A 16,037-nucleotide genomic window follows, 5' to 3' on the forward strand; every position below is an offset into this window, starting at 1 on the left:
TAGAAATTTCAGTTAAATATTTAAAGAATATTTTAATTTAAATCTCATAACTTGAAGGTAAAAATCTGTATGTCTGCAAAAGGACATTCAGGCGGCTATGTATCTGTGTATGTATGTATGTATGTATGTATGTATGTATGTATGTATGTATGTATGTATGTATAAACATGTAAATATTCTCCGCAATATCGCTTCCCGCTTATGTGTAATTTTTTTTGGTTAGTTAATATTTGTCAAAACATAATAATTCTGTCGAAAAAGGAATTTTAAAATATACTTTTTTAAGAATTATATATTATTTTAAAAAGAAAAAAAAAAAAAAAAAAAAGGCGTAACAACCTGTATCGTTCATAATTTAACATATATTTTTTTTCTTTTTTTTTTGATATATATTTATTAACCCACACTTAATCAAATTCATTTGATCAGTATTCCCTTGATGACAACTTTATATTTCAGTAAAATGAAAAACAAAATTCTAATGGCTAATGCAAAGTTAAATTTAATTCAAACGTTTTGTAGAAGATATATTAGTATTTCATTCTGTTATTAAGTTGATAATGGATCTAGTTTTTTTGCAATTTTTATAGGCCATGTCAAAAAAAAAATAATAATAAAATAAATAAATTGTATCAACATTTTTAATTACTTGTGTTTGAGTTTACTCATTATAAGGGAATGTATTGAATCGGAATAGTACACTATAACTGGTCTTTGTAAAGTGGAACAATAGCACATATGATATAAAAAAGGAATCGAAATAAAACAAAATGAGTTATGAAATATACTTTCATTATTGTGTCGAACACCAGTTATTTATTTTATCGCATGATCTGGTCAGGTTGTTTTTCACGTCTTTTTTCACGCCTTTTTCAAATTATTTTGTTTGTTATTCTTCTATATTTGGATTACATTTTCCTAGTATTTTCTTTTTTTTTTTTATGAACTGTTCATGTAAAATTAAAAAAGGCTATAACTAATTGCAATATCTCTATGTCTACTATATGAAAAGTGAAAGAGGTATTTGCATTAATCTATCTTTTCTTATTTTATAGATAAGCGACAGTTGTTCTTTAATGACTTTTTTTGTATATATACATATATATAAACATATATATATTTACATACATATATATAAACATATATATATTTACATACATATATATAAACATATATATATTTACATACATATATATAAACATATATATATTTACATACATATATATAAACATATATATATTTACATACATATATATAAACATATATATATTTACATACATATATATAAACATATATATATTTACATACATATATACATACATATATACATACATATATACATATATACATACATATATACATATATACATATATACATACATATATACATATATACATATATACATACATATATACATATATACATACATACATATATATATATAAATATACTCATTTAAGGCTACACGCGCATTCAACATATGATATTTTTTAGGAGCTTTTGTTATTTTCAGGAAGTTATAATTTTAACGTTTATATGTCATCAAATGAAGAACAATGCTATAATTTTCTTCTACGCCAATATATATTAAAAATGGCAAATAAAAAAAAAATGCAGTTTTTTACTTACTCGATATAATACACAAATATATAAATGCTTATGTAAATGCGTATATATGTGCTGTAAAAAGTTCTTTTTTTACTAATTTCTCTATAATGTATATTTCCCTATTAACAATAATGACGTAATATTTGTTGTTTGGAAAAAAGATTGTCATAAAGTGGTTCCAAATGAAATATTGTATAGAAATCATTGCAAAGAATTGAATATTATAAGGTGTAAAATTTTGTATATAATTTCTTTGGTTTGTTATCTTTTTGTTTTTTTGTGTTTTTTCTTTTTTCTTTTTTCTTTTTTCCTTTTTCCTTTTTCCTCCTTTTTGGATATAATGTGAATTCTTTTCATTTATTTTTTTTCAATTTTTCCAACTATAAAAATTGTACAAATAGGAGAATGCTATTTATAACATCTGTGTAATATTTTTTATTTTTAAAAACAATTTAACATGTAAAAAAAGAAAAAAATATTGCATTCAAATATTAAGGAACTTTATAATTTGTGGAAAATTCTACAACAATAAATAAAGAAAAAATTTTAGTAAAATTATTCACTTTATAACAATTTAATACTTCACACAAAAAAAAAAAAAAAATTGTATACACATATTAATGTGCACGTAAATACGCGTTTATATGTACATTTTTGTTTACGTACACAAATACATATACATATATATATGTGTATATATATATAAATGTAAACACAATTAGAGCATATAAAAACGGAGCATGTATATGTTTCGTATAAAGATATAATTTTTATTCGAATGGATTTGTTCTTTTTTCGTACCTTTTATTATGTTTCCGTTTTTATTATATTGTGTGTTTCTCTAAATTGCACTTTGCACTTGCCAACAGAAGTTTCATTAGCAGTAACATCGTAAGATAGCCATGCTTCTTTCCTTTCTCTCTTTCTTTTTTTTTTTTTAACAGATTAATTGTAGTAAGAATAGAATTATTTATTTTTTTCATCTTCGCATATAATGGAAAAAATAAAATAAAACAACGTATATTTCTTATGAAAACGTTCATACTTAGCACGTCTATCAGTTTTTCTATTTCCATTTGAATTTCTATTTTTTTTTTTTTTTTTTTTTTTTTTAATTTCCAGTCTTTATTATTAATATTACAACCTATGTTGGATATAAAATGTCATCGTTTTCTTCTTTTTTTTTAATTTTCTTTTAGTTGTAATTTTTTGTTTTAAAGGAAATTTTAAGGGGTAGCGCAAGTACTAGATGTATATGTACGAGTGCATATATGTACGATATAGTATAAACATGTACATGCAGTTATGTACACAATATAAATATGTGCATATATACATATATACGTATACTTATATAGATATATATACGTATGTATGTGTGTAAATGTTCACATTACAAATATATCTGGGTCTTGTTTTTTTTGGTGAAAGACGTACAAATGGTTTAAAAGTTAACATCTGAAAAATTGTAAAAGTGAAAAGGTGAAAAATTGTAAAAGTGAAAGTGAAAAGGTGAAAAATTGTAAAAGTGAAAGTGAAAAGGTGAAAAATTGTAAAAGTGAAAGTGAAAAGGTGAAAAATTGTAAAGGTGAAAAAGTGAAAAAGAAAAATCAAGCTGACACTTTGCGAAAAATGTGAACTTTACAGAAACTCAATGAAAGAAAGATTGTTGCTTATATCAGAAGAAACAAAATAATGTACAGAATGATTTATTTTTTTTTTTTTTACAAACATTAAAGCAATAGTAAAATTAAAAAAATATTTTGAAGACTTCTTTTTGATATGGAGAAAAGATATATAAAAATAACAATAACAATAATAACAAAAAAAAAAAAAAAAAAAAAAAAAAAAAAAAAAAAAGAAAAAAGAAAAAAAAAAATATATCCCAATATGACAAATAATATAAAGTTCTATTATGATATGACGAATACGAAATGGTGGTACTTCGATGTTTTATCAGGAACATGGAAAGAGTACGTAGATAATGAAAACGAAAAGGAAGACAAGAATAAAAGCAGCAACGTGAGCAGCGGCATACGAAGCAACACATACAGCAACGCACGCAGCAACACATACAGCAACGCACGCAGCAACACATACAGAAACACATACAGAAACACATACAGAAACAAAAACAATAACAGAATTAATGAAAATAATGAAAATAATAAAAATAATGAAAATAATAAAAATAATGAAAATAATAAAAATAATGAAAATAATAAAAATAATGAAAATAATAAAAATAATGAAAATAATAAAAATAATGAAAATAATAAAAATAATGAAAATAATAAAAATAATGAAAATAATGAAAATAATGAAAATAATGAAAATTTCGAAACGACAGATACACATATCACAAAGAATGGTGTAGAGGAATTCGCCGATTCAGTGCATGCTGAATATGAAAATGATGACACAAATGGAAACAAAAATGGACAGAAAAATGAAGATAAATGTGAAAAGGAGAATACTTACAAATATGATCGTTATGATGATGTAAACAATTGGAATAAGCTAAATAATAATAGCTTACCTCAAAAAATAATGAACAGTAATAACAATTACGCAAAAAAATTAAAAAAATTTTCAACTGCTTTTGATTATACAGTAAGTTCAACAAAGAAGAACTTAAGAGGAGATTTTAAAAATTCTAATATTAAAGGTAATAATAACAAGTTATATTATTTTAGAAATGACATAAAATATTATAAAAATCAAAATAACATACTAGCCGATGAAATGTCAAACAGTTTTTATGAACATAACGAGGAAGATCGGTTAGAAAATTATGACTTAGAAAATAGCTACTTAAATGATCATGGCTATTATGCCGATAAGGAAGGTGAAAGATGTGTGAGGGATGACGACTATGGTGCATATCAGGACCCTAACGATTATAAACATTACGATGATAATAATGATGCAAATGACTGCGACGATAATAATTTATATTACAATGAGTATAGTAATTTATATTACGATGAGAACAATGGGGTGTATTACGACGAGAATGGCATATACTACGATGATAATGGTATGTTATATGATGATAACGGTATGGTATATGATGATAATGGTATGGTATATGATGATAACGGTATGGTATATGATGATAACGGTATGGTATATGATGATAACGGTATGGTATATGATGAAAAAGGTATGGTACACGATGAAAACACCAAGCATTACTATGAAAACAAGTTTGATGATATTTACAATAATGATGACACACAAGGTATAATGCAGTATGACAAGTATAAAAATTATACCAATGATTATTACTATAATTATGAGAAAACAGATGTAGTAGGGGAGGGCAAAAGAAGCATAAGAAGTAACAGAAGTGAAAGAAGTGAAAGAAGTGAAAGGAGCAAAAGAAGCGAAAGAAGCGAAAGAAGCGAAAGAAACGAAAGAAGCGAAAGAAGCGAAAGAAACGAAAGACGCGAAAGAAGCGAAAGAAGCGAAAGAAGCGAAAGAAACGAAAGACGCGAAAGAAGCGAAAGAAGCGAAAGAAGCGAAAGAAGTGAAAGAAACGAAAGAAGCGAAAGAAGAGAAAGAAGCGAAAGAAGCGAAAGAAGCGAAAGAAGCGAAAGGAGAAAAAGAAGCGAAAGGAGCAAAAGAAGCGAAAGAAATGATAGGGGTCAAAATTGTGGTAGTAAAAAAGCATATGTGAAGGATGACCCCCCGGGTAAGGAAGGTGCAACTGAGGAAGAAGAAAAAATGATGGAACAGATGGAAAAAAAGAATTCTTTTAACTCAATTAGTTCATATTGTTCACAAGGTTCAAATAAGCTAAGTGAAAAAATTAATAGCTTGTTAAACCAGTCTACTAGCAGCATGTCATTTTCTAAAAAAGATAGTTCTACGTTGTTAGAAAATTTGTTAAGTCGTAGTTTCACAAGATCTGATCATATAAATTCAATTAACACAATAGAAAGAGGGAGCGATGATGGAAAGGAAGAAAATAAAGAAAATAATGAAATAATGAAGAAGAAGACAAAAGTAAATTTTGACGATATATATAGAATTGAATATACACATAAGAATAATGAAAAAGAAGAAAAAGGAAAATGCATAGAAGAAAATAATAACGAATCTGCAGAAAATGATAACGAAACGAATTACGTACCTTTTGTGAGAAGAGCCACAAGAACACTTACTTTTAAAGGCCAAGGTGGCTTAGCTGGATGCTTAAAAGTATTTCAAGAAAAAAAAAAAGAATTAATGTCTTCAACAACTAATGGTGTAAATGATATAGATATTAAAATTGCAAATCTTAAAAGAAGAGCAAGAGAATTAGCCAAAAGATATAAATCAAAAAATACCGCAACTTTAGGAAATCATAAAAACGATCAAGTCAAATTAAAATTCGAAGATATTATTTTTCAAGTGCAACAACAACAACAACAACAACAAAAAAAAAAAAAAAAGATTTACAAAAAAAGGAAAATAATCAAAAGAAATAACTTATGTTGGAAAAGCGCCTTCCTTGTGCTACTATTAAATCTCCTTGCAAGATGCACACATGGCACACGCATCATCTTAAACACATTCATGGATTGCGCAGGTATTCTCATGTGATTATGTGCATTGTATGGAAAGACCAGCATATGCATACCTACATACAATTACTGTCAAGTAAGGAGAAGTACAGTGTTTAATATATTCCCTCTACCTTAATAAGAAATAATTGTTCGGAAGTGTAAAATCATTTTTGTCAGTTGTAACAGCGATAATATTTGTGCTGGCTTTTTCCGCTGTGCACTATATGAAAGCACAATACAAACATCGGTGTTTTTATGAAGAACACTCTTATTTGATCAACATTTTGTTAAATTTCTCTAAACATGTGCATATGTGTACGTGCATAAGTATAAGTGCATATATATATATGTATATACACATATACATAAATGTGTGTACCACGTATGGTAAACATACCCCTTATGCTCCATAAATTCTTTGATTTTCATTAAATTCAAGGGAGTTAAAATTTTTTCAGTTTTATATTCTTAAAATATATTTTTGTTAATTTTTTATTCTGTAATTATATATAATTAGTTAGTTCCGTTGCTATTAATAGATATACACTTAATATTTTATCCTTGCATAACCGAACATAAATATTTTATTATTCTTTTTCACGTTGGTAAAGTGATCATTCTTTTTCTTTTTTTTTTCTTATTCATAATTTGTCTTTAATCTTCATTTAAAAAAAAAAAAAAAATCGAATAAATGCGTTATTTGCTTAGTTTTAAAATTAATTAGTATTTTATATAATTAATCAAACAGTGGAAATGTGGGTATTATTGTTAATGAACCACACAATTGGGGTTATGGACTTGCCATATTCAAGTTATTACAAGAAGCGTTGGGGAAAAAATATAGTAAATATGTATATATATGCATATGTAGTGTACGTATGTATACGTACGTACATGCATTTACACATTCGAACGAAATACTTCCAATTTTTCAGCTCAAAAAGATCCATATAAAGTTTATACTACTGAAATGCCAAAATTGTTACATAATAGAACAAATGATTGTCTCCTCTTCTTATGGTTGAGCAAAACAAAGAAATGTAAGCAGAATACTTTGAAAGATATAATATCCTTATAACTTTCGTATATATGTATTTATGATAAACCTAAGTAAAACTAGGAAGAAATAAACAAGCAAAAATAATTTTCACACAAGAACGACTACAATATACATATTTGCATATATATATTACGTACATAGCATACGTACCGTAAAGTTGGACATAAATAATTTTGTTAATTATACGACCTGTTATATTATGCTTATTTTGTCGAACTGTATATGAAAAAAAAAAATAATAATAAATAACAATTACGAGAATCTTTATATTATTTCATTTTTATTAATGGTTACTGTATACCAAAGGATAAAAAAAAAAAAAAAAAAATCTACATCATATGTATATATTTACATACATATATATATGGTTTAAGTATATGTATATTTATATAATATTTTTGTTGTCACTCTCTTTCAATACCAGCAAAAAAACAAGGAATAATAAAAAAATAAAATTATTTTTCATTCTTGTTAAACTTAAGTCTTTTTTTGTTTTTTTTTTTTTCCATTTAAATTAATTGTTCGCTAAATATAAACTAAAATAAATTATTATTCAATATTGAAGAAAATACAATTATTACAAATAAGAATATGTAAAAAAATAATTTTTATTACAATAAAATAATTTTGTTAATTTCATATGATGCTTGGGATATTGTATATAAAATAGGTATATTTACATAATAAAAATAATAATATACAATTTTCAAAAAAATTTGATTAAATCTTAAGGAAATCCTGTTTTACAAAAGAACAAGACTGTTATCAAAATAAAAATACATAAAATGAAAAAAATTTTAGTGAAATATGTAAAAAATATTATTATACATATGAAATATTTTATATTATGTATATATTTGTATTTATTTGTATATATTTGTATATATTTGTATATATTTGTATATATTTGTATTTATTTGTATTTATTTGTATTTATTTGTATTTATTTGTATATATTTGTATATATTTGTATATATTTGTATTTATTTGTATTTATTTGTATTTATTTGTATTTATTTGTATTTATTTGTATTTATTTGCTTTTTCATATATATATATATATATATTATACATGTACATATATGTATTTTGTACTTTATATTTTATGTTTTGTATGTCGTATTTTTTATTGAACATAAAGTATATTCTTTTTTATACTTTTTTTCTAATTGCAGTATCATATATTTTTTTTTTTTTGGGGTATAGAAGCATGTTGCTTTATACAAAAAAAAAAAAATATTCTTTTTTTTCTATATTCTATTTTTTTAAAATAATACAATTTTCTCTTTTTTTATTATTATTGTAGTATAATAATAATTATATAGGAACTTTAATTTATTCATATATATAATTATATATTATATAGAATAAATAAATATATATACATATTAACATGTAAAAATTTGTATTTTTAATAGAAGAAATATCCATATATTTTTTTTTTTTTTCTATATATGTAAATAAATTATACGTATTTATATATATATATATATATATATTTATTCATATACTGTAATTTAAAAATTTTAAAATGGTCTTACATTTTAAATCATTCAAATAAACATACCTATTTTATAGAGGCTTTTTTTTTATAACATATATGATATTACTATGTATATAAATACGTATATATTTATATATATACATATATGCATAAAAATAATATATTAGAGAATATCATAATATTATATAAACAGATATATAATTATAATATACTTTTATATGAAATATATTTTTTTAACACGTAAACACTTTTTTTCTTTCGCTATGATCCATATTATTCATAATACTGATTGAATAAATGCATAAGTATAAATTGATATATATATATGTTTATATGTGCTTGTACATGTTTATAAATGCATATACATGTTTATAAATACGTATACATGTTTGTATGGGCGTGTACCAGTTTGTAAGAGCTCATATATATTTTTTTATGTACATATACATGTTTATGTATGCGTATATTGCTTTACAAATGCCTACATACATATATATATATTTATATATATTATAAATACAAAAAAATATATATCTATGTGTATAATGCATATATATAAAGAATATATATATGTATATATAACTATATATATATATATAGTTATTTATATATAGATGTATAAACTCATATGCAAATGAATAAATTATATATGTATTCATATATATATACCCCATATTATATGATGTATAATTTTTTTTTTTTTTTTTTAATTTGAATAAAATCCTCAAAAACTCATGTGTATTTTCCTTATCCCTTTTTTATAAAAATTACATGATTCTTTAAAATTTTTTTTTTTAACATAATTCTATACATACTAAACAAAAGTGTTTATTTCAAAAAAAAAAAAAAAAGAAAATCGAATAGAATTGTTACGTATATATGTTTTTTTTTTTTTTCATCTGTTTTTTTGTTATATATATATATATATTTATTTATTTATAAATATATGTATATTTACAGTTATATATGTATATTTACAGATATATATGTATATTTACAGATATATATGTATATTTATGTACATAAGAGATTTTTTGTAGTTAAATGGAATCGTATTGAGATTATACATTACATACATGATTGTGAATAATTTTAATTATTCACTTGTCCATTCGTTCTTGAGTATTTTTTCATATGCATTTTTATTCTTCATTCATTTATTTATCAGTTCTCTTCATTCATTTATTTATCAATTCTCTTCATTCATTTATTTATCAGTTCTCTTCATTCATTTATTTATCAGTTCTCTTCATTCATTTATTTATCAGTTCTCTTCATTCATTTATTTATCAGTTCTCTTCATTCATTTATTTATCAGTTCTCTTCATTCATTTATTTATCAGTTCTCTTCATTCATTTATTTATCAGTTCACTTGTTCGTTTGTTCATTTATTCGTCTGTTCTTTTCTTCGTCTGTTCGTTTGTTTGTCTGTTCTTCTGTTCGTTTATTCGTTTATTCGTTTGTTCGTTTATTTGTTAATTCTTTTGTTCGTTTATTTATTCATTTATTTATACGTTCATCCATATATATATTTTTTTTTTTTTTTTTGTATATTTTTATGAAAAATAGTTTATTTAAGAACATTAATACAAATAAATAACTGTAACAAAATTAAGATATAATTTTTTTTATATTTGTTTTCACCTTTTTTTTTTCTTTTTTTTTTTGGTATATTATTTTAAATACGCATAAATGGAGAGGAGGGGACTATATAATAAGAATATATATACACACATAAAATAATTATATTTTTTTTTTTTTTTTAAACCTTTATATATATATGCCAGATATTTCCTCTTATAATATTTTAATAATTCGCAAAAATTTACGGAAATTTAAAATTATATCTATTATTAATAAAGGAGTGTAATTAACGAATTTTATAAATATACATATGCGCATAATATTATATGTGCGTGTATATTTGACTCCTATGCGCATGACTATCTATAATGTATATTATACATAATCATGCGCATTTCCTTTTATAATATATATTATACATACTCTTATGCATATACACATATAATATATATATTATATATACATATATATGTATATACATATATGTATATGCACACGTATATTCCCCTCGCACAGAATAAATGATAGCATTTTTTATGCATGTTTTTCCATTTAAAAATTTTAAAAATTTTAGGTGAAAAAAAAGTAAAAAAAAAAAGATTTATTTTTATTCCCTTTTTTTTTTTTTTTTTATACCTCCTTTTTATGTTCATAACATTTAAAGCAATAACGCATAAAAGAATATAGACTTTTACTTATGCTTTTAAATTACACATATATATATATATATATTTTAATATATATATATATTTTTTAATATATATATAATATTTTAACATAATTTAACATATCATAGCTTAATATATCATAGCTTAATATATCATAATTTAACATATCATAGCTTAATATATCATAGCTTAATATATCATAGCTTAATATATCATAGCTTAATATATCATAGCTTAACATAACATAATATAACATACCATAACATAATATATCATACCATAACGCACGCATTTACCTTTCAAAAATATTGTAAAAATCAAAAATAAAAGGAGAAAATGTCAACAGCTACACAGTTGGGGATATCAGAAAGAGAATATGAAGAAGCTTTAGCTGTAGAAAAATTATTTTTCATATCCTCAAGAGAAAGATGTAATTATTGTAATAATGGAAAATCAACGTTTGTTGATACATATAATTATGAATTTTTATGTGATAAATGTTCATATAAAAGTAAACACAAAAAAAAGATTGGAGAAGATTCTATAAGCTATTATGATGTTCAAAAATTAGAGCGCAAATTTGGGGATGCTTCTTCAAGTTATAATAACAATAATAGTAGTAATTATAACAATTATTATAATAATAAACATAGTCGAAAGTCAAATAATCATCATCATCACCACCATCATGATAAAAAAGGAAAATCAAAAAGTAGACATTCATCAAGCAAAAAATATGTAGAAGAACTTTCAAATGATGATAATAGTTCCTCATATTCATATGAGGGAAAATCAAGAAGAGAAAAGAAAAAAAAAAAAGAAAGAGAAAAATATAGAGAAAAGGATAGAGAAAAAGATAGAGGTAGTGATAGGGACAGAAAAAAAGATAAATATAACAGTAATAGTAGTAATAATCATAGTAATAAAGATAAATATTATAGTAAAAAGAAAAAAAAAAGTGTCGAATCCAATGATGACTTTGATGATGATTTTTGTCTAAATGATTATTATGATCATACCACCCCTGGTATGATGGGAATTATGAATTCAAATAACTTGAACAGTTCAGATTTTACTAAAAACTGTAGTATCTTGGATAGCAATTTTCAAGATTTTGATAATAATAATGGTTCTGGTAGTCATATAAACTATAATCAGATGAATGATAATAATTTTAGCGATTTTAACGCAGTCAGTAATAATAATATAAGTCATACTAATAATTTATCTTTTGATCATCCGCATTTTACTAATGATAATTATAGTAATTCAAAATATATGAACACTCCAAATAATGAATTAGTCAATCCTAATAATAATCCCTTATCGCTGGACGATTTTAATCCTATGCATTTCAAAAGTAGTAGGAATTTTTCAAATAACTTTAACATGCAAATGAGTGATGAGATGGAATTAAATAAAGTCAAATACAGTAACAATATAAATGGTAGTACTAGCAGTAGTAGAAATAATAACATTAGTAATTGTAATAGTAATAAAGTAAGCTTGCATGCGTACGATCCGTTTGATAGCGGCATTAGTTCCGCACACAATGACAAAAGTAGATACAGTCATAATAATCGTAGTAGTCATAGTAATAATAATATTGTGGACAACTTAAATTACTTTAACAATTTGAATTTTCCTAGTAACACTCATCAAAACAGTATGAACAATAGATTATATATATTGAACAAAAGGAATTCGTTAAATCCCAGTTTTCCTCAAAGTAATAATTCCAATTCATTATACAACCAATACTCATTGGGGACAAATCCATATGCGTTAAGTAAACAAAATATGATAAATGGAAAAATGCTTTACGATAATAATAAGAATTATAACACGAATAATAAAAATATCACTTCTTTTATGTTAAACAGTAGTCATATGAGCAAATCGAATAGTAATAATAATATGAATAATATTAATAATTGTGGTCTAGACCCACTAGATTCAAATATGAACAACTTGTTTAGCTATTGTAAGCACAATAATATAAATGAGCTAAAAACATGGAAGAATGATGGTAACACGCATATTAATAATAAGAACAATAATAATAATAATAATAGTATGTATAACTCAGATTTTTCACCTGTTACTGTATCGGATAAAAACCCATTCTCCCTTCAGAATATTATATCAAATACAAAAAATAAAGATTCACCCAGTTACACTAATTCTTTAGCGGATGATATGTATAGGAACTTATATAAGTAAATAATTTTAATCTGCATTTTTGATTATTTGCAGAAGAGGAGAGGAATCAGAGGAGCTTTATTTTTTCCACATTTTATTTTTCCGTATTTTGTTTTTCCATTTTTTATTTTTTCCTTAATTAATTTTTTCCCGACGTTATTTTTTCTCTACCATATTTGTTTCACAATTTTTATTTTATTTTTGATTTACTGAATGTATATGTTTTAATGTTACAAGGATATATAATATGTATTCCTTTACATATACGTGTTATTGTGTATGTATACATATACGCATATACATGTATACATATACATATGTACAAACTAGTGTATGCCTTTATAGTTATCTGTTTTATTTTGCGCACATTTCTGTATCCCGCTTTTTTTTTTTTTTTTGTACATTATTCATTACCACCCCTCTCATGATATTTTTAAATGAAATGATTGACTTTATATGGGTAAACATACACAATTACACATGTATACATGTATGTATGTATGTATGTATGTATGTATGTATGTATGTATGTATGTATGTATGTATGTATGTATGTATGTATGTATGTATGTATGTATGTATGTATGTATGTATGTATGTATGTATGTATGTATGTATGTATGTATGTATATATATATATGTATGTATGTATGTATGTATGTATGTATTGTATTATGTATGTATGTATGTATGTATGTATGTATGTATGTATGTATGTGTATGTATGTATGTATGTATGTATGTATGTATGTATGTATGTATGTATGTATGTATGTATGTATGTATGTATGTATGTATGTATGTATGTATGTATGTATGTATGTATGTATATATATATATATATACATGTGCGCGTGTATGTTTCATATTTGGCTTATTTAATTTTGTTTTATAGTTGTTTTTAAATTTTTTTATTAGTGTAATTTTTTTGGGTATTTTTTTTTTTTTTTTTTTTTTTGTATTTACATAATATAGCCATTTATAAATATATGCTATATAGCATAACTTTGAACCATATTTATATATTTGTACATAGATATGTATCTAGGCATGTATATGCGTATATATATTACCCTATTACTAGGAGAATCGAATTAACTATATTTTTATTATAAATTTAGAATTTGTAAATTTGCACGATTGTAAATTTCCATTGTTTTTCAATTGGTTTTATTTATTTTTATATCATATTTTTAAGCCGAATGTTTTCTTCATTTCGCTTGATGTGTACCCTTCTCTTCATTATATTCATTTGTATAATACGTGCGAAGCATTATGGGAGAATATTCATAAGAGTAAAATTATAAAAGTATGTGTATACTTTTACAAAAAAAAAAAAAAATTAAACAATATAAAATTAAGCAGCGTAAAATTAAGCAGCGTAATATTAAGCAGCGTAATATTAAGCAGCGTAATATTAAGCAGCGTAATATTAAGCAGCGTAATATTAAGCAGCGTAAAATGAAACGGCAGCACTGCGAACACGATTCTTTTCTTTGAAATATAAAAGCTATGCCCAAACGTTGTGAGGTAAATAAACACCGCTTATGTAAGTAAATTTTTAAGGAAAATAATATAATCTTATAATATTACATTCCAGGATAATTAAGAAATTTTTGTTATTTCCAAATATGATGACAAAAATAGAGTTCTCCGCCTTTTCCCTGTACGAACTTTAAAGTAAGGCAATTTTGTATATTCAAAAGAATGTGTATGCCTAAAATTATATTTTTTCTTCAAGCAGTTTAACAGTTTTATTGTGTTGTTCTGGAAAACTGTACGATCGAGTGCATTGGGGAATTGCATATGATAGTTTTAATTTTTTGTTAATTTTTTTTGTCTTTTTGGTGCATCAAAAGTAAAAAGTAGATTTTTTCTGAAAAAGGAACTTACGATATATATTGTATCCTTTTGAATATATATGCACATATATATATATATATATATACATTTATATTAACATTCACATACGTATACATATATATGTGAATATATGTGCGTATCTCGTTTCAGCAATAAATACTTCCCCCTTTACTGAAGAGAGAATTTTTTAAATAAAATTTTTGCACTTACACGGAAAAAAATGGTCAAAATGCAAAAAATTAACGCGAAATTTCGCATTGGAATTGATGACTTATATGGTATAACATATACATAAATATATACATGAGTACAATTTTTTTCATATTATATAATTATGGCCTTTTTTCTTTCATTTTGTTCCAATTTATGTTTCATTTTATGTTCCAATTTTTTTTTTTTTTTTTTCTCCTTTCTCTCAATATATAATTATGCTAGATAGAATTATTGTCAGAAAGGTTGATTCGAGTAAAGATTTTTCATTAATACTTTTTCCTCCTATTTTAAGCGAAGGTACGTACCCACATATGTACTTTTTCCTCATTCATGTTTCATGAGCAAATGAACAAGTAGCATAAAGCTGTACTGGTGTGTGTGCGTGTATCCTTACGTAAAGTGGTATATAAGAATTAGGAAAATAATAAATTGGTAAATTTTCCATTTTTTATGTACGTATGTAAGTATGCATGTGTGTGTGTACGCATATGTGTATGTATATATACATACATATGTACAAGTATACATGTGCATTTTTATAATATGTTATGTTCATTTTTTTTTTTTTTTTTTTTTTGTAATTGCTAATATCATAAACCATTTCTTTTTAATTTTACACTATGCACACATGGGATATATTCTTAAATAAGATTAGCATATTTAACACTCTTTCAAGTTACATGATTGCAAAACAATCTTTTGCTTCGTACTAATTATTCTTGTGTATTTATTACGGGGGTGCATTTGTACATGTGAATACGTGGGTTTATATATTCATCG

General features: G+C 23.8%; 2 protein-coding genes across 2 annotated transcripts; both read left to right on the forward strand.

The window, feature by feature from the left end:
* Nucleotides 1–3,499: 3,499 nt before the first annotated feature.
* Nucleotides 3,500–7,240, forward strand: MKS88_005495 (uncharacterized protein; the record flags this gene model as incomplete). Its single annotated transcript, XM_067218761.1, has 2 exons — nucleotides 3,500–6,185; nucleotides 7,098–7,240. The coding sequence occupies 2 exons, from the start codon at nucleotides 3,500–3,502 to the stop codon at nucleotides 7,238–7,240; spliced, it is 2,829 nt and encodes a 942-aa protein (XP_067070705.1).
* Nucleotides 7,241–11,315: 4,075 nt separating this feature from the next.
* Nucleotides 11,316–13,202, forward strand: MKS88_005496 (protein KIC7; the record flags this gene model as incomplete). The annotated part of the gene is made up of 1 exon (XM_067218762.1): nucleotides 11,316–13,202. One exon carries the CDS (start codon nucleotides 11,316–11,318, stop codon nucleotides 13,200–13,202), a length of 1,887 nt encoding a protein of 628 aa, XP_067070706.1.
* Between the last annotated feature and the right edge of the window lie 2,835 nt (nucleotides 13,203–16,037).

Source organism: Plasmodium brasilianum, chromosome 14 (genome assembly GCF_023973825.1).
Source record: "Plasmodium brasilianum strain Bolivian I chromosome 14, whole genome shotgun sequence".
Classification (NCBI taxonomy): Eukaryota; Apicomplexa; class Aconoidasida; order Haemosporida; family Plasmodiidae; genus Plasmodium; species Plasmodium brasilianum.